Source organism: Arvicanthis niloticus, chromosome 13 (genome assembly GCF_011762505.2).
Source record: "Arvicanthis niloticus isolate mArvNil1 chromosome 13, mArvNil1.pat.X, whole genome shotgun sequence".
In the NCBI taxonomy this organism is placed as follows: Eukaryota; Metazoa; Chordata; class Mammalia; order Rodentia; family Muridae; genus Arvicanthis; species Arvicanthis niloticus.
Genome location: NC_047670.1, coordinates 74,948,217 through 74,968,751, shown reverse-complemented (window position 1 = coordinate 74,968,751; position 20,535 = coordinate 74,948,217). Strand labels below are relative to the sequence as shown.

Here is a 20,535-nt window from a genome sequence, read left to right as displayed (position 1 = left end):
CAGAATATCAATATTCGGCTCAAGCTGCCTTTCCCTGTGGTTGTCTGCAACTCCAGATCCACCTGCAGTAGCTTCCCAAATGCTGGGATCATAAGCACCAACGTCTACCAGGGAAAAAAAAAGCATCTGAAGTTGGGTATCATGGTACACTTCTGTAATCTCAGATCTGCAGAGGCAGAGGCCAGAGGATCAGGAGCACAAGGTCATCCTCAACTGTAGGGGAACTTTGGTTTCTTAAAAAACCCAGTTATATTATGTGAATATATATATATATATATATATATATCCATAAAACTTGCCCCAAAGAACCCAACACCTAATCATTAGAAAGTAGCCTATAGTCAGGCAGTGGTGGCACACACCTTTAATCCCAGCACTTGGGAGGCAGAGGCAGGTGGATTTCTGAGTTCAAGGCTAGCCTGGTCTACAGAGTGAGTTCCAGGACAGCCAGGGCTATACAAAGAAACCCTGTCTCGAAAAACCAAAAAAAAACAAAAAAAAAACAAAAAAAAAAAAAAAGTAGCCTATTATCCTCTTTCTTTCTCATCTAACCTTCTTTCTTTCCAACCTACTGTTGGGGGGGGGGGGGTGTAATAAAAGTTGGGAAGTAGAAATATAAGAACCTAATAAAATAGAAGAAAAATAAAAGCCCAAACTCAACTATACTATGTAGGAAGTTCAAGACTAGCTTTGTCCACTTGAGACTCTTTCTCACAAGACACGCATGAGGGCTGGAGAGAGGGTTTATCGGCAAAGAGCACCTGCTGCTCACCGCTTTATAGACCGGGGTTCAGATCCCATTACCTCTGTAAAGCCGGGCATCTGCCTCTCTCACTTCAGCTCTGAGGGGTTTTATATTTTCTGGCTGTGTGCTTAGAGGGCCACACACACAGATAAATGAATAAATAAAACCCTTCTTTAAAAACACACGAAAAGTTTCCAAATCACCAGGTATTCGGAGTTACTCATTCGACTCCCGTTTTACTAGGATAAGGACCCAGGAAATTAATTACGTCAGGATGGTAGCCTAGAAGCTATGAGCAGCCTCTGTCCCGGTGGCAGGACGACTCAGAATCAGATATGGGTTTAAGTAATTATTATTTATTTGTTTGTTTGTTTGTTTATAATTTTAATTAAATATAAATTTTAATTAAATAATAAATATAATATTTATTTATATTGAGACGTGATCTCTTATGAAGCTCAGGTTGACCTGGAACTCAAGATCCTCCTGCCTCAGCCTTCCAGAGCTAGGATTTTAGGAGTGTGCCAAGCAGCCTGTCTCAGGATCTGCATTTCTAACCACATTTCAACCATCTCATTTCTGAGATGCACTCTGCAGCGGTTGTTATCCGCGTCCCACCAACTCTACCCTCGAGTAGCAGGAGTTCGGACTGGGGTTTGGCTGGGTGAGACCCCGCACTTGCCAAGGCAGTTGGGTGGGAGGGGAAGTTATCTGTTCACAACCTCAGACGCCCCGGACGGAGCCTCGGGGCTCGCCGCGGCCCAGCACTTCCCGCGCTGCTGGCCTCGGGCTCTGGGCTCCGCAGCCCCTCGGCCACCGAGCCAGCACGCTGCACACGGTGGCTCGCTGCCCTCGCCCTGCGGTGCCGGTGGCCTGGGGTGGCGGGGGCCTGGGGTGGAGCTGCCCTGCGATGCGGTCTGGCCTCTGACCTTGCACCCAATGTGAGCCCGGGGCGTGAGCGGAGTCTCAACACCTGCCCGAGAGGGGCGGGGCGTCATCCTCCACAGGACCCGCCCCGGACCCGCCCTCCCCGGCCGCCCCGTCGGGAAACCCACGAGCAGCTCGGCGGCGGCGGCGGCGGCAGCTCGGCCTCAGCGCGGTAGGTAAGCAGCAGCGGGACGCGACCCTGTGGTGCCCTCGGACCCGGCAGCCCCGTGCTCCTCGGGGACTCCCTCCCCGCCGTCTCCTTTCCCGACCCCTTGCAATGAGATAAAGGAGCCGAGCCAGACTCATCCCCCACGCCCTGCGCCTCGCGCGGTGGCATCTAGCGCCCCCCTCGGTGGGACCCCTTCACCTTTGCGGTTGAGAAACTGAGGGGCGAACGGGGAGCTCCTGACTCCCTCTTTCCCTCGCGCTCGCCCTGGCGCCTACCGTGCGCCTCCCCAGACTGGACCACCTCGTGTGCCCAAGCGTTGGGACTCCTTCCTGCCATATCACTCCTGAGCAGAAGGGACAAATCAGGAGAAGCCTCGTTGGTGGGGGCCCCTCAGTGCCCTCTCCTGATTGATCTCCGATGCTTGGCGCTTTTGAGGAGTGGTGAACGGAGTTCTGTGGTATTATGTAGCATGTATGACTGTGACTGTCACCAACTTCCTGATTCTCCCTTCCTCGTGATGACAGAAAGGAGAATCCTCTTGCTACTTGCCCAGGGGCCAGTCATCCAGAGACTCCAGACCACTGCAGAGAGGGCTCGCCTGCTTGTGTGGACACTGCTGGCGATTGCTTGCCTCAAAATTCAAAAAGGAACCCCCTGTCTTGAGCAGTAACTTCCACAGTGGTCCCAGGGAGAGCTGTAAGGTTGCACTCTGAGCTCATCCTTACAATGACTGAGGTTAATGACAGACACACCAAAGAGCTTCCAGGGTTAGTTCGCTTCACCGAAGGTGTGTGTGTGTGTATTACATAGTCCCTGCTCTCCAGACTGGAGGGCTGTGTCACTACTCGTCAGAGAAAAGCTAAGAAGGATGAGATAGGCAAATTCATACGATGACTAGATCAAGGTTTTGAAATACACCTCATTCAAATTATCTGAGGGCAGCCTGTACCATCGCCGGCGTACCCCAGCTCTGTGTCCTCTCGGACTCTATGTGCTTTAAGGAACCCAGAGGTGGGGATACCAGAACCCACATTAAGTGGAACTGAAGGAAGCTGGCTGCTGAGTAATTACTGCCCACAGCTGTCACTGCCTTCAGCACACAGAGGAGCCCAGCGAAAGGGAGGCCCCGTGGGTGTCAGGTGCCCTCTGAGATCAGAATTGTCTTCGTCCCCATTCAACCAGGAGAAACCCGGACAGGAGATCTAACCATAGGCTGAGTCCCATTTGCTCTGCGAGAACAGAAGTCATCTTGGGAGGGCCGGCCCTCAGCTGAGAGCTGTTCATGGAAGGCTGTGGTGTGTAATGAAGACTGCAGGTGGCTGACTCAGCTCTGCCACTAATGTGGCTGCAGAGCCTCGGCCACAACATAAACACTGCAGGGCGGGGAGCAAATGAGAAGGTGCAAAGGCTTTAGGGACTAAGTGAACGTGGACGTGTCATGGCTTTGGACGGACGAGCCTGGGTGTGGGTCCAGCCTCTGGTCTTGCCTAGCTGTGTGCACATGGAAGAGCCAGCCTCCCTGAACTTCGGTTTCTGGAGTTGGGTGTGTGGCTCAGTTAGCTGAGAGTTTGCCTAGCGTGCATAAGGCTCTGGGTCCAGTCTCCAGCATCGGATAAACTGGGCACGGTGACAAGTGCCTGTAATGCCAACACTTGGGAGGTGGGAGCAGGAGAACCAAAAGTTCAAGATTATCCTTGGCTATATGGCAAGTTTGAGGCCAGCCTGGGCTATATGAGATTCTGTCTCAAAGCCAAAGCTAAGACCAAACAAAACAGAAAATATAACTTGGGTGAGTTTTTTTTTTTTTATACACACATACACTACACACATACACACACTCCACACATGAACAACTCCATGCACTCACACATCTTTGTGTATTGAGACAGGGTCTCTCTACATATCCCTGGCTGTCCTGGAACTCACTCTGTAGACCAGGCTGGCCTCAAATTCACTTTGTAGACCAGGCCGAGTTCCTGCTCACAGAGATCTGCCTGCCTCTGCCCCACAAGTGCTCAGACAAAATGAGTGTGTCACCACCACAGCCCAGCTACTCAGGAGGATGAGGGTGTCTGATGTGAGTCTGGGTGACAGACATCAATCAGCATCAATTATTGTCTGCGTCCTTATTGCCAATGATTTTTTTCTTGAAAATCCAAATGTAAGGTAATATTGCCCTAAACACTACCCTCCTGCCCCCGTCTGATGGACATAGCCCATCATCTCCAGCTCTGGAAGTGGGGCTGAGAACCCTACTAAGTGTTCAGTGCCAGAGGAACCCAGCGACGGCTGTGCCAGAGCTTAGGCGAGCTTGGCTCATCCGGCAGCCTCAGCCTTTCTTCTGGAAAGGCCCAAAATGTCCGTTCCCAGTGGACGGGCTGAGCGAGGCTTTGAATCAGCAAGAGGTCGAGTGCAGGGCAGTGCCTGTCTCTGTGTGTATCTCAATGCTGTGATTGTGCTGGGGAAAGGCTTGCGTGGTAAACAGGGATGGCTTCAACCCAGGGAGAAAAGGGCTTTGAGAACGACTCTGCTGCCACCTGAGAGCTCTGTGGCATCAGGTCATTCTCCAGTACCAGCCCAGACTGGCCCTGAGTCCGAGGGAGAGATGTGCGTGAAAAACTCTGTCCTTACCCTAACTAAGCTCTGCACCTAATGGCAAACAAAGGACAGATAGGGAAGGAAGTGAGTACACACACACACACACACACACACACACACCACACACACACATACACACACACACACACCACACACACACACACATACCACACACACACACACACACACACACCACACATACCACACACCACACATACACACACACACACACACCACACATACACACACACACACACACACACACACACATACATACCACACATACACACACACACACACACCACACACACACACACACACATACCACACACACCACACATACACACACACACACACACCACACATACCACACACACACATACACACACACACACACATACATACACACACACACACACCACACACACACACACATACCACACATACATACCACACATACACACACACACACACACCACACATACACACACATACCACACATACATACCACACATACACACACACACACACACACACACATACATACACACACACACACACACACCACACACACACACACATACCACACACACATACCACACATACACACACACACACACACACACACCACACATACACACACATACACACACACACACACACACACACACACACATACCACACATACATACCACACATACACACACACACACACACACACACATACCACACACACCACACATACACACACACACCACACATACCACACACACACACACACATACACACACACACACGCACACACACATACATACACACACACACACACCACACACACACATACCACACATACATACCACACATACACACACACACACATACACACACACCACACACATACCACACACACACACACACACATACATACACACACACACACACACACACCACACACACACACACATACCACACATACATACCACACATACACACACACACACACACACATACATACCACACATGCACACATACACACACACACACACACACCACACACACACACACACCACACACACACACACACACCACACACACACACACACACATACCACACACACACACACCACACATACCACACATACACACACACACACACACACACACATACCACACATACATACCACACACACACACACACACACATACCACACATACATACCACACATGCACACATACACACCACACATGCACACATACACACCACACATGCACACATACACACCACACATGCACACATACAGACTCCACCTCTTATACTCAAACACACCACACACATGCACACACACACTCCACACACTCACACCCCACATACTCACACATACACATGCTTATACACATACATACACATACTCCACACACAAACACCCCACACACTCACACACACCACACACCATACACATATACACACACACCCCACATGCACACACACACATCACACATACACACACTCCACACATGAACACCTCCATGTACTCACATACACATGTGTGCACACATATTCACACATCACACATACACACATATGCTATACACAGACACACCACAAATACATACACACACTACCCACATTTACACACACATGTGTGCACACACCACAGATACATATGCATAGCACACACACCACACACATACATGCACACCACACACATACATGCACACCACCATGCATAACATCACATACACCACATATACACACTGCACCATACACACATACTACCCCCCACATACATACTATCTACACACACATACTACCCACACACACATACTATCCCACAAACATCCATACTACACACACACACACACATACTACCCCCACACACATACTACCCCCACACATGAAGACTACCCACACACATGTACACCATGCAGCTCTGTGCAGAGGAACATACACCTTGGGGGTGGGAAGCTGGCCAAACAGTCAGAGCAAGTATTCTAGATGCAGAAGCTTGAGAAACAGGACTTAAGGGTGGAGGAAGAATGGGAAACAGGATCTCCACGTCTGGGCTTGTTCTCCACGAACCTAGTGGGAAAGTCCCATGTGGAGAAAGCCTGGGGAGCCATCAGCTTTTGGAAGAAAGCTGCACACCCACTCCTGGGGGTGGCGACACACCTTAGCGCAGAAAACCATCTTCTCTTTGGTTTTTAGAAACAGGGTTCCCTTGAGCTTAGCGTTGCTCAAATTCTCCATGTAACTGAAGGTGACCTTGAACTCTCTAAATTTTCTTTTTTAAATCCATGTGTTTTCTCTTATGTATGTGAATGTTCTTGCCTGCGATCATGTATGTGTACTCTGCATGCCTGGTGCCCACAGAGGTCTGCAGAGGGCACTGGATCTATGGGACTGGATTCCACAGGGAGTTGTGAACCACCTTGTCCTCTGCAAGAGCAGCAGACGCTCTTAAGCACTGAGCTGCCTCTCCAGCCCCTGACCTGAACCCCAAACCCTCCATCTACATCTTCCAAGAGTTGAGGATACAGGTGTGGCTACCATGTCCTTCTACGAAAACATTATTTTATTTTTTTAAATTTAATTTTCAGTGTGTGTGTGTGTGTGTGTGTGAGAGAGAGAGAGAGAGAGAGAGAGAGAGAGAGAGAGAGAGAGAGAGAGAACTGCAGCCTCAGTTCACACTCATATGACCTATCAGATGCCAAGGCTGGGAACTGAAGTTGGTTCTCTGTGAGAGCAGTGACTGCTCTTAACAGCTGAGCCGTCTCTTCAGCCTCGGAAGGCTTCTTGCAAAAAGAGTAAGAATTTAGACTATTTTGTTTTGCTTTGTTGATACCTTAAGAAGGGCAAGACAGCCATGCCAAGCATCTGGCTAGGCTGGAAGGTGAGCTCAGACAGGATGCTGGCTACTGGCTGACTTTGCCACAGTTAAATAATAGCCTTAGCCTAAAGGAACATAAGCAGACCTTTGCTGATCACGAAGTACAGATGCCCAAAGCAAAGGGACACTACCTCTCATTCTCCAGGGGCTCAGTAAGGCAGGGACAGTTTGATGACAATTTTGAGTGGAGAGGAAGGGCACATGGAACACTGACACACACAGACACCACACAGACATACACACACAGATACACACAAAGACACAGACACCCAGATATAGATGCATAGACATACACATAGATACATAGACACACAGAGACAGACACACAGGCACACACAAAGACACCACACACAGACACACACACCATAGACATACACACACAGACACACAGATACACACACATAGACACACACACAGATACAGATACCCTGATATAGACACATAGACACACAGAGAGACATAGACACCCAGATATAGACACATAGACACACAGACATACACAGAGACATCACACACAGACACATACCATAAACATACAGACACCCAGATACACACACACGCACACATAGACACACACAGAGATACAGAAGAAACACACAGACACCACACACAGATGACACACACAGATCCATAGGTACACAGACACACACAGACAGAGATACACAGATATACACACACAGAGACACACACGACACCACCAACCCAGGAGGCAAGGCATAATCTGCAGGGCGTGGGAGTGGGCTTGGTAACCTTGATACTGAGAAGGGATTGAACACAACAGATGTTGGAGAGGACCGGGGATTAGGGGCACTTGGTGGATTCCAGTGTTGCTGGAAGCTGTAGGCAACTGCTCAGATTAGTAGGCTTGGCCGGGCAGTGGTGGCGCACGCCTTTAATCCCAGCACTTGGGAGGCAGAGACAGGCGGATTTCTGAGTTCGAGGCCAGCCTGGTCTACAGAGTGAGTTCCAGGACAGCCAGGGCTATACAGAGAAACCCTGTCTCGGGAAAAAAAAAAAAAAAAAAAAAAAAAAAAGATTAGTAGGCTTGGTTGGCAGCACGTAGGCCTGAGGGCTATGGAGGGGATGTTCCCAGCCATCCTGGGTGCCCAAGCTCAGCTCCCCATCCTCTGGAGATAGCCCCAGCCGTTAGGACCATCTTTCCCATGACCCACAGCCTGTCTCGTCCCTACCCCCACCAGCCAATGGATGACAAAACTCAGTTCAGATTCCCTTTGTACCTTCCTTCAAGCCCTGGGAGGTTACAGAGGCCCTCCCTGGAGTCCTGGGCATAAACAAAAGTACAGGTACCTAACGTAGCAGGGTCCCTGCAGACAAACCTCCTCTCTAGCTGCCTGTCATCTTGATTTGTAGTGACTTTTGCTTGGGGATAAGACAACAAAGAAGTAAGAAACACCTTTGCATGCCAAACACGGATACAGTTACACAGCATTGAGGAAATCCTGTTGGGTTTTCAGTAGAAAATGTTTGGATAACCGCAGTTCAACATCTTCCGTAAACTTAAAATGAACCTAGGTGTGCTGGTGGTGAGGGCATTTTGATGGACTGGCTACTGAAATAGCTTTTATCTCATTCTTCTGGAGAGTAAGCTGCATTACTGTAGAGCTGGTCCATGAAAATATAAGTCACTGGTCAGGGAGTGTGAACGTCCCATCATCCTGTGGTTACACAGGCATCCCAGGGGCAGGGAGATTTGGAGATTATTCGATGGTCTTTTGGTATTATGACTACAGGAGAGATCAGGCTAGTGGGCCTGATGACAAGAAAGTGTCAGTGAAGGAGGGGGAGGAAAAGGAAGAGGGGGAAAGGGGGAAGAGGATGAGGAAGAAGAGAAAGAGAAGGAGGATGAGGAGGGGAAGAGGAAGAAGAGGGGAAAGAGGAAGAGGGTGAGGATCAAGAAGAGGAAGAGGAGGAGGATGAGGAGGGGAAGAGGAAGAAGAGGGAGAGGAAAGGAAGAAGAGGGGAAGGAAAAGGAGGAAGAGGATGAGGATGAAGAAGGAAGAAGAGGAGGAGGGGAAGAGGAAGAAGGGGAAGGAAGAGGAGGAAGAGGATGAGGAAGAGGAGGAGAAGAGGAAGAAGAAGGGGAAGAGGAGGGGGAGAAGAAGGAAGAGGAAGAAGAAGAGGAAGAGAAGGAAGAAGAAGAGGAGAGGAAGGGAAGAGGAGAAGGGAAAAAAGAAAGAGGAGGGGAACAGACACTTAACCAGACAGTCTTGCAGTACACTTCCCCTCCAGGATCTTGCAACCAGCCTGTTCCCTCTCCACCATACTCCTATGCACTTGGTCAGAGGGCCTCCACCCATAGCTATTGAAGAGATCTGTAATTGAGCCAATTATCTTGAGCAAATATCCTGTATGGATGCCATGGTGGCAGCTCCCTTCCTGGAGGCCACGTCTCTACTCTCTCCCTGAGGTGTGCAGTTCATTTGATAAACAGGAAGAAACTTACAAAGAGGCCACCTGGCCAGCAAGGGTGTGTTCAGGGTGGCTGACCCTCCCTTTCACTTGAGACGGGACCTCACTTGCTTCTTCCTAGGTTCAGCATCTTCAAGCATTTGATCCCTGAATGGGATTGGAGAGAAGGGGATAGTAGGGAGGGGGTTTGGAGTGGATGGGGGCGCTCAGAAGAACTGAGTCCCTCTATGTCTTCATGGGGGAGGTAAGAATTCCAGGGACATAACAATGATCTGAGAACTGAAGACAGGACCTGCTCCTGGGAGCTACTAGTTATGTGTCACCAGTGAGGTCATCCAACTAAAGCCATACCCATAAAACAGGCTACTGGATACCGGGATAGGAGTTGGGCAGCAAGCTAAGAGTAACAGCAGAACGCCACCTAACCCAAATCCTTGCAGGAAGTGCACCCAGCATCGTTACAAAGCCAGTGTTGAATGTTTAACCCCTCTAGCCTGTTCCACTGATAAGAGGCTCAGTCACCACTGACTACACACAACCGGTACTTCAGACCTAGCCAGTGATAGAACGGGAGATATGGCCTGGCCTTTGGAGTCCAGGCGTCCAGGTCCCTGGCAGCGGAGAGAGACACGTTGACACAGGCAGGCTGAGATGAGAATGAAGAACAAGCAGAGACAGGAGGCCAGACTTGGAGGTGTGGCTTCCTAGTGAAAAGCCCTTGCCCAGCATGTGCGAAGCCCGGGGTTAGCTCCTCAGAACTGAGAAAAGAAGGCCGAAGAGAGGTAGATAAAGGGAATCTGATAACTTCGTTCTAGTTTTATGAATTTCGTATAATCAGTTTCTCATATTCCTCTGCCGAAGATGACGTGACATCAGAAACGACACCCTGCAAGGCATGTCACTAGACATGGAACTTACACACATGTGGGTCACCTAAAAAGTCCCATGGTAGTTCTATACTCATAACAACATCAGAAGGTTAAAGCATGTGAAGTGACAAGAAGTACCAGACACGTGATCATTTAACCTTCAGTTAACCTTTGTTTAGAAATATAAATTCTGAAGGTCCTCATGTAGCCCAGGCTGGTTACAAACTCTGTATAGCCAATACACCTGAACTTGAGGTCCCTGCTGCCACCTCCTGTGTACTGAGGTTACAAGGGTCACTGAACCCAATTTGTGCAGTGCTGGGAACAGAGCCAAGGGTCTCGTGCATGCTTGGCAAGCCCTTGACCCACTGAGCTACATCCCTAAGCCATGTTCTAATTCTATCAAGTGATGTTTGTCATGTTCAATAGGATGAAATAATATTAAAATCTGATTACTCAAAGTGTATAAACTAAAAGGCAAAAATAAAGTTTCCCAAGCGCCCTTGTTAAATCTGTAGCGTTTACACCTCTGAGTTACTAAAGCTAAGAGCTTCCCTGAGACTTTAGCTCATGCTGTTCCCACAGGAAATAGCCAAGAGAATTTAATAAAGGAATGCAGTGTAGTTTGGGGTTTGTTGTTTGTCTTTATAGAGTTAAAGATGACCCACACTGGGCAAGTGCTCTACCACTGAGCTATGTATGGCCCAGGCTTGGAAGTCACTATGTAGACCAGGATGGTCCTGGTCTTAGAGATCCACCTGGCTTTGTCTCGTGAGTGCTGGGATTAAAGACATGCATCACCACGACCTTTTTTTAGGCCTAACTTTCATACGTATGACTGTTTTGCCTGCATGTATGTCTATGCACTACATGTATGTCTGGTGCCCTTGAAGACCAGAAGAGGGTGTTGGATCTCCTGGAACTGGAGTTCTGAGCAGTTGTGAGCCACCATGTGGGTGCTGGGAACACAGCCTATGTCTTCTGCAAGAGCAGCCCGTGCGCTTAGCTGCTGTACCGTCTCTCCAGCCTTCCTACCTCCGTAATCTAGCCATTTAAAGACTTCTCGTGAAGGTTCCCACACGCTGGGGCTATTTTACAGTGACGGGTTGGAATCAGGATTTGGGTAGACCCTGGGCTCTACTCGCTGGAGCAGCGAGTGAGAAAGGGTGGATCCGCCCATTGTTTGTTCTATCTGGGAATGCTTTCTCAACTAGGGTTGGGGCATCTTGGCTCTGAAAGGCTGATGAGTGACAGACCCAAGGGAGGAAAAAAGAGGTGGGGATGGATGCTCCCTCACAGCAGGGAGGGCTGTGAGCCCACCCGCGGTGGCCCTGAAGGCCAGGCTGTACAGGCCAGAACAGTAGGGCCATGCGCATGCGCAGGACTTGGTAGGTGGATCCCATCGAGCCCTGAACTTAACCAAGTTCTACATTAGAGGTTATTCTTTTTCCAAGGCTGGTTGGGGCTCATCCTCCTGGTCCTTGCTAACCATGATTCTAGGCATTGCATCCCACACAGCGCACCCCGGAGCCCTACAGTATGCGTGAAACTGTGTTTCTTGAGGGGTGTCTTCCTGTTGCCGTCATGCTGAGCCGACACTGTAGAGAGCAAGTCCCTTCCTGCCAAGTCTAATCACAGGTGTCTCGTTTCATTTCAGGATGTGGTTAGAACCTTGAGGAACTGCAGGTTCCAGAGAGAACACTTTAGACAGCCAGATTGGATCCAGAGAGCAGGCAGATGCTCAAGAATACTTCAGTTTAACCCCAAGGTCTCTCTCTCTCTGGGGGAAATAAAAAAGACAAAGGTGTCCGCCTCTACAAGGGACCCACAGGCAGTGCCTGGATGAGGGTGCTGAAGTGACGGTGACTCCAGGAGGCCTTCCTGGAGGAGGTGAGTCCTGGCCTGCCTCTGGGTACTTAGGGCAGTATTACCGAGCCTGTGTCTCTAGTTGTGCCCATGTTTCTGGGAAGTAGACAGAAAGATGGATGAAGTATAGGCTGCAGGGTGGCTCGAGAGTCCTGCCCCATTCCCTAGAGCTCTGCCTGCACAGTTTCTAGACTGAGGTTCACAGCACAGCATAGCCTCTGGAACTGGACCCCAGCATAGCTCAGCCCTGGGGAATGTCTCTATACACAGTCCTGATCCCCTTGAAGCCTTCATGAGACCTGTAGGGAATCCAGCCTTTCTCGATTGTCTGTGCTGTGTGTTGCCTTTCCATTGACTTGAAGAGGGGTATGGCACAGGTTCAAAGTACCAGACAGTGTTTGCTGCTCACTCCTCCCTGGGCTGGAACTGCAGGACCATTTTCTTTTCTCTTTTTATTTTATGTGTGTGACTGTTTTGCCTGCATGTATGTCTGTGTACCCCCTTGGGTGTCTGGTGCCTGTGAAGGCTGGAACACAGCATCAGATACCCTAGAGCTGGAGACACAGCAGTATGACATGTCATGTGAGTGCCAGGAATGAAACTGGGTTCCTCAGAGTAGCCAGTGGTATTAACTGCTGGGTTGTCTCCTAAACCTCCCATTTCTTGTTCTCTAGGGAGTTTTACCTCCCTTGGGGAAAGGGGTTGCATCATACACCCTATCATGTGCCTGTGTCCCACCCTAAGACCCAAACAAATATTGCTGGAACCACCTCTGCCTTCAATATGGCGGCTCCTGGGATCAGATTTCCAGGCCCCTCTTACCCGATGGTTGAGGTGCTGACCATGTCCTTGCTCACCTCAGCGGCTCTCAGCTGTTGTATTCTTCTTCCTGGAAAATCCTGTGCTGTTCCTCATTTCTCAAGGGCAGGTGGCATAAAGGCGGTACTGGGCTTCAGCTCCACCTGCAGGCCGCCCCTGCTTCTCTTTGGCCTCCTGCTTCATCCGGCCAGTTTGAAATGTGCTCGGCTTGTCCAGACAAGCTCACCTGAACATGGGTGACTAGCCCAAGCTTTCCCAGTGTGATGTTCTGGCCTTCCTTCTCTGTTGGCCATTTCTACAGACTCCTCCTCCCATCCAAAGACTCCCCCCCTTTCACTTCCCCAACTAATGGAGCCCTCCTTGAGGGGAGCTCTTCCCCATCCCTGCCTTTCCCTAGTCCTACAGAGCCTCTGGCACACAGCAGGTCTTCCACACATATTGGCAGGATCAATACATATCTCACAGTTCTTAATACAAAACAGAATTTTTTTAAAAAATGTATTTATTATTGTGTGGGTATGGGTGCTTTGGTTGCTTGTATGAATGTGTACCGTGTATATGCAGTACCCTTGGAGGCCAGAAGAGGCCACAGTTACAGTCGGTTGTCAGCTGCCATGTTTGTGTTGGGAACTGAACCCAGAACCCAGCAATTAGTGCTCCTAACGGCTGAGCGTCTCTCCAACCTCAAAACAAGAATTCCTTTCATTTGATTTTTGATACTGCTATGAAAGAAACCATCTGTCTCCCTAGCCCAGATTGAGACTGCTGGCCGTAGAGTCTATGCCCTCCATGTGCAAGGATCTCCCAACACCAGGCTTCACTCAGGCAGGGCACTGTGGCGTTAAATAACAGCACTTGTTTTTTTCTTCAGTGCAGATACAGGATGGGGGGGTGGGGGTTACTCTCTCAGTAACCAGGCTGGTTACTACTACTACAGCCCAGAGTCACTTTTAAGAAAAACACCCAAGGTGTGATGACATGGCTTTGGACAAGGAACACGTACCTGGGGGTGATCTCTGGGAAGGTGCACGGGGATTTATCGATTATAACCGCAGAGGCACCCAAGGGCCTAGGCGATGACAGGTCTCTGCTGTGGTTTTGCAAACTTCACCTAACTTAATCCTCAGCACTGCCAGCCAGTTGGCTGTTACTGACACCCAGTTTATAGATGAGGAAATCAAGGCTTAGAGGAATAAACTAAATCACCCAAGGGTCACACGAGGCTGATGATGAGATAAGGATTTCGAAAACTTAACTGCACAGAGATAAGACCGACAAACTTCTGAGAAATGTTTTCTCTCTCAATCCTGTACCAACTCTAGCAGGAGGTGCTCCTCTAAATAGGGGGAACTGAGCCTGTGGCCATGTCTCTGGCCACCAGCATCTGTGTGCCAGTGATCTTTATACTTCCTTAGCTCCCACAGAAAGCTCTATAGGTACTCGCCTCTGAGCCTTCTGGACTGGGGTGCTAGCTGGTATGCACCCGCTCTGCCTAGTTCTACCTGGAAGGTGTCGTCATCGAACCTTAGATTGGAAACAACAATTAAAAAATTATCTGAGCTAGAATTAGTGGCATGTGCTTATAATTTCATCTCGTGAGAACGGAGACAGGAGAATCACTATGAGCTACTATGAGCTATTTCATGAGACCCTGTCAAATAACAAATAATTGCCTCTGAAGGCAGAGGCAGGCAGGTCTCTCCGAGTTCAAGGCCAGCTTGGTCTATAGAGCGAGTTCTAGAACAGCCAGGACTACACAGAGAAACCCTGTCTTGGAAAAAAAACCAACATATGTATGTATGTGTGTGTATGTATGTATATGTATGCATATATGACATGTGTACATATGTGTATATGTATATATGTGTATGTATATTTATATATGTGTATATATGACATATATGTATATATGTGTATGTGTATTTACATGTATGTATATATGTGTATATGTGTGTATATGTATGTGAATATGTGTGTATATGTGTGTATGTGTATATATGTATGTGTATATTTAAATGTATGTATAGGCCGGGCGGTGGTGGCGCACGCCTTTAATCCCAGCACTTGGGAGGCAGAGGCAGGCAGATTTCTGAGTTCGAGGCCAGCCTGGTCTACAGAGTGAGTTCCAGGACAGCCAGGACTACACAGAGAAACCCTGTCTCAAAAAAAAATAAACAAACAAAACAAAAACAAACAAATAAATAAATAAATAAATGTATGTATGTATAGATGTATGTGTGTATTTACATGTATGTATGTATATATGTGTATATGTGTGTATATGTATGTATGTGTGTATGTATATATATGTGTGTATTTATGTATATTTGTGTATATATATGTATGTGTGTATATGTATGTATGTATATACATGTATGTATATATGTGTGTGTCTGTGTGTGTGTGTAGTAACTGCATACATATGTGTGTATATGTGTGCGTGTGTGTGTGTGTGTGTGTGTGTGTGTGTGTGTGTGTGTGTGTGTAGTAACTGAGTAAATGCAGGAGAGTCTATTGGCCTGGCTAATTGATTCATTTTTGTCTTCAGAAACTGGCTTCATATTCTGCCTCTTCAAACCTTCATCACACACTATATTCACAAACATCATCTTTAACATGGCCATATTTTATAACCTGGCAAGTGGCAGTACACCACATCTCTCTGTGGCTTGCCCGTTCATCTCACTGCTCTGGCAGCGATTCCTGGCTAGGCAGTTGGTTCCTTTTGCTGCTGCAGAAGCTTCCTGGTATGGCTGTCTCACAGCCGATTACAGATCGCCGCCCTTTACATCAACACTGCTTTAGACATTCTTGTCCAGGCCTCCAGGGTCACACAAACCAGTCCATCTGACACACTGAGTGAGCCAGACATGGTGGTGCATGCCTCTCATCCCAGTACACACTGAGTGAGCCAGACATGGTGGTGCCTCTCATCCCAGTACACAGGAGGCTGAGGGTCAGGAGTTGAAGGCCAGCCAAGGCTAATTAGCAAAAAAACCCTGTCTCAAAGTCCAAAACAACCCGGGGTGAAAGCGTAGGGGTTCATGGAGTTCCCATCTCCGTCCTACCCTCTGAGCCACATTGTTGACCAGCGTGTTCCAGCTGAACTTTATTTTAGTGGCAAGCTGTCTCCTCCAGGTAAGAGAGACCCAGACCCGGTTATCTCAGTTTATAGCAAAAGGAAATTTAGGCAAAATACCACCGTTCTTTACTGAGCTGTGCTCAGGCCCCGAGTCCCTAGTTCCCTGCCTATCTCAGCAAACGGCTAATTTTTCTTGTATCCCTCTTTTCTCAGGTTGAGCCCCAGGTGTGGCTACCCTGGCGTATCAAGCTACTTCCAAAGTGAGGCATAAGACTCGGAGCCAACCCTGCCGGGGTCCCGGTTGGGAAGATGCGGTTCCTCCGAAGGCGCCACATGTCCCTGCGCCTAGCCATGCTGGGCAGCGTCTTCATGCTCTTCCTCTTCATCCGACAGAAGGATGTAAGCACCCAGGAGCAGGCTATGGAGAAACCGTGGCTAAAGTCACTAGCGGGCCAGAAGGACCATGTCCTGGACCTCATGCTAGGTGCGGTGAACAACTTTAGAGATGTCATGCCCAAGCTGCAGATCAGGGCTCCGGAACCCCCACAGACCCTGATCTCCACAAACCACTCCTGCCTTCCGGGGTTCTATACCTCTGCTGAGCTGAAACCCTTCTGGGACCGGCCACCTCAAGATCCCAACAGCCCTGGAGCAGATGGAAAAGCATTTCGGAAGAAAGAATGGACCGATCTAGAGACCCAAGAAAAGGAAGAAGGCTATAAGAAACACTGCTTTAATGCCTTTGCCAGTGACCGCATCTCCTTGCAGAGGTCCCTGGGGCCAGACACCCGGCCTCCTGAGTAAGTAATACACTCTTAGGATTCTCTGAGACCAGAGCTTTCCCAGAAGTGTGGCCAGGAGGGCTGTGGTCATCGCCCAGATGTGAAAATAGCCAGGGATTTCCCTTAAGCCATCCTTTCATTTGCTGGCCAATTGCCCTGAGTTCAGGAGTACTATGGTCTGGCAGAGACCTATAGGGACCTGTGAGACTGAAACACAGTTATGGAGGGACACAGGATACAGAAAAAGGAAGTCAGGGCTGTAGACCAGGATCTGGCACAGGGCACCGGAAGGTACTGGGTTTCTGCAGCCCTGCCCTCAAGATACCGAGCCATCTGGGCCTCTGTTGAGAGAGATTTGCTGACTGCTGCTGTGCCGGTCTGGAAGGTTCCCACACCCCTGGTTCCCTCATGTGAAGGCCACAGGCCACCAAGTCATTCCAGCTTGAAACTCTTTACATTCTTGGCTTTAGAAGGGGAGACGCACATTTGGATTTTAGAACTGTCCTTACCTCTAATGTGTCCCCTGCTACACTCTCACTGTGTCCCCACAAAAGATGTTTTTGTCTTCCACACTTAGCCATTGTCCCTTTCAACTGAAGAGTTAGTTCAGAAAAGAAACAAGTCACTTCACTGAAGTCATGACTCTTTAGTGCCCAGACCCTGGGGTTCCTCAGTCTTGAACCATGTATTTCATAAGGCCCTATAAGTAGCAGCTTGAGATATTAGGAACTTCTCAACAAAGAAGAACATTGTTGGAAGGGCAGCCAGGGCAGGAAGCTCAGGAAGCCCCGTGGTGGGTCTGTACAACAGCTTCCTGGCGAGGACTGAATCAAGGTGTCAGGGAAACTGGATCTGATATCACAAGTTTATAATCCCAGCCCTTCAGAGGCTGAGGCAGGAGGATTGCAAATGTGAATACACTGGTTTTCAGTAGAAGACCCCGTCTCCACAAAATAAAAAGGGTGTTTAGCTGTGTGGTCCTTAAAACTCAAGACTCTGAGTCCTTACAGAGTCTAGATGGCAGGATAGCCGGGTGTCGCGCAGTGGTTGCTGGAGATGATTGGGGAAGTTGCCAGCGTTGGCAAAGTCAGATCACAAGGATTTGAAGTGTGAATCCGAAGGACCTTTTTCTCACACTGAATGGTGACTGCAGTCACTGTCCTCAACTGAACAATTGTCCTTAATGACTCGGCCCTCTTGGGACCTCTGGACAGGATCACGTCCTATGTAGTGTCCAAGGTGCAGAGTGAGTCAGCTCTGGGAATACCTGGCCTGAGAGCAAAATGCAAAACTTGGGGGGGGGGGGTGCCTGAGCATCACCTTAGGGCACTGAGCTAGCTCAGGGAGTGGTTTTGGAGGGGGCTGGCTAATTACTTGCATGGAGGGTAGGAGGATGTAGCCACAGGGTATGAGCAGCTATTCCCAAGCACAGTGGCAAGGGTGGGTGGTGTGTGGGATGGAGATTGGTGAGCGGGCATGCGCATTCGTGCTCCGTGGTAAGGGGGTTGGGGGGATGGTTGGAGAGCTTTTAGACAGAGATCTTTCCTTTCCCCTCGTGGAACTCCACCCCTCTCCCCGGGACTTAGAGAGCTGTGTCCATCATTCCAGGTGTGTTGACCAGAAATTCCGGCGCTGCCCACCACTGCCCACCACCAGTGTGATCATTGTGTTCCACAATGAAGCCTGGTCCACTCTGCTGCGCACAGTATACAGCGTCCTGCACACCAGTCCTGCCATCTTGCTGAAGGAAATCATCCTGGTGGATGATGCCAGCACAGAGGGTGAGGCTGGCGGGTCTGAGGGAGGATGAGGCTGGCAGGTCTGAGGAGGGGTGGGTCATGCGGCTTTGAATTGCCCCTGTCATAAAGGCAGCAGAGGGTGGGATGGAGCATGCAGGCCACCGTACTGGAGGACAGAACTCATCCACACCACTCAGCAGCATGGACCTCCAAGTTCCCTGTGTGATGTCGTAGGCATCCCTAACTCAGACGTGAAAGAGGGCCAGCAAAGTGGCTTGCCAAGTAACTGCGCTTGCTGCCAAGCCTGGTGACCTGAATTTGAACCAGGAGCCACACAGGCTACCAGCTCCACCGGAGGGCTATGATTTGAGTGTACAAAAGGCACATGAGCTAAATAAGGAAAGAAAGGGCGGAAGGGGGAGGGGAGGGAAGAAGAGAGCAGTGGCTGGGAGGGCCTTCCTGGTTTTCAACTCTGCAGCTCTGCTAGGCCTGAAGGCTTCCCTTGGGAAGCCCTTTCTGCTCTAATTGTTAACAGGGGAGATGGCTCACCGACTTTCACCTTCACATCAATTCCGTAGTATTCAGTACCCAGCTCTGACCTGGACGTGGGTAAGAGGTACAAAGAAAGGTTCCCCAGGAGGCTAATGAAGGTTTAGAGCGCTCCTTTAGCCAATCTGAAATGGCAGGAACTTGAGAGTCCAACCCTGGGAAATCAAATCCAGCTCTGACTCTGCGCTGGACCTCTCTCGACTCCACTTTCCTTTCCTGCAAATAGGCATGCTTGACTCCTTCCTATTGTAGGCGAGGGGCATAAAACGGGTGATGAGACAGAGAGCCACAGGACCGGCATCTCTGTATGCATGTAGGAAGAGTGCATTGTGGGAGTGTGCACCCAGGAGATGTTATATCTGCCTGGTGTGGCTATTACTGCTTCATAACTGGGATTGGAGCTGACCCTTCAAGGCTGAGTGTCCAAGGAAGGAACTTTAGGTGGAGGGCATTCCTGGAAGAGGGCTCATTGTATTAAATATGATTGAAATGATTGGAGGGGGTGAAGAGGGCTGGGGGTGGGTATTGATATTTGGGAATCCAACCCAGGACTTTGCATAGTAAACAGGTTCTCTTCCTGTTGCTGTGATAACGCTCCCTGAGGAGAGACTGGAGAGATGGCCCAGCTGTCAAGAGCACTGGCTGCTCCTTCAGAGGTCCCAGGTTCGATTTCCAGCACCCACATGACAGCTCACAACTGTCTCTAACTCCAGTTCTATGGGATCTGATGCCCTCTTCTGACTCCGTGGGCGTGTACATGGTACACAAGCATGTGTGCAGGCAAAACACCCAGGTACACAGGAAAAAAACAAGTCTTTAAAAAAAATTTCCAAAAAAAAAAAAAAAAAAAAAAAAAAAAAGCAATTCAAGAGAGAAAGGGTTAATTTGAGTTTAAGTTCAAGGTCATGGTTCACTGTGGTGGGGACTGTAGTGTAGGCAGCTGGGCACATAGCATCCAGTCAAGAAGCAGAGAACAGGAACTGTAGAGGTGGCTCAAATGTTAAGAGCACTGTCTGCTCCTCCAGAGGGTCTGAGTTCAATTCCCAGGAACTACATGGTGGCTCACAACCAT

At 49.3% G+C, this 20,535-nt stretch overlaps 1 protein-coding gene across 2 annotated transcripts in view; it reads left to right on the top strand.

Moving 5' to 3' along the window:
* The first annotated feature begins 1,768 nt into the window (after positions 1 to 1,768).
* Positions 1,769 to 20,535, top strand: part of Galnt6 (polypeptide N-acetylgalactosaminyltransferase 6) — a 38,772-nt gene continuing 20,005 nt past the window's right edge. Inside the window, exons 1-4 of one of the 2 annotated variants that reach the window (XM_076912107.1) lie at positions 1,769 to 1,844; positions 12,284 to 12,516; positions 16,607 to 17,193; positions 18,784 to 18,956. In XM_076912107.1, coding sequence (XP_076768222.1) covers positions 16,703 to 17,193; positions 18,784 to 18,956 — 664 coding nt within the window. In that variant the 5' untranslated portion in view covers positions 1,769 to 1,844; positions 12,284 to 12,516; positions 16,607 to 16,702. Of the gene's footprint in view, positions 1,849 to 12,283; positions 12,517 to 16,606; positions 17,194 to 18,783; positions 18,957 to 20,535 lie in introns of both variants that reach the window. The other variant, XM_076912106.1, reaches the window with a different exon arrangement.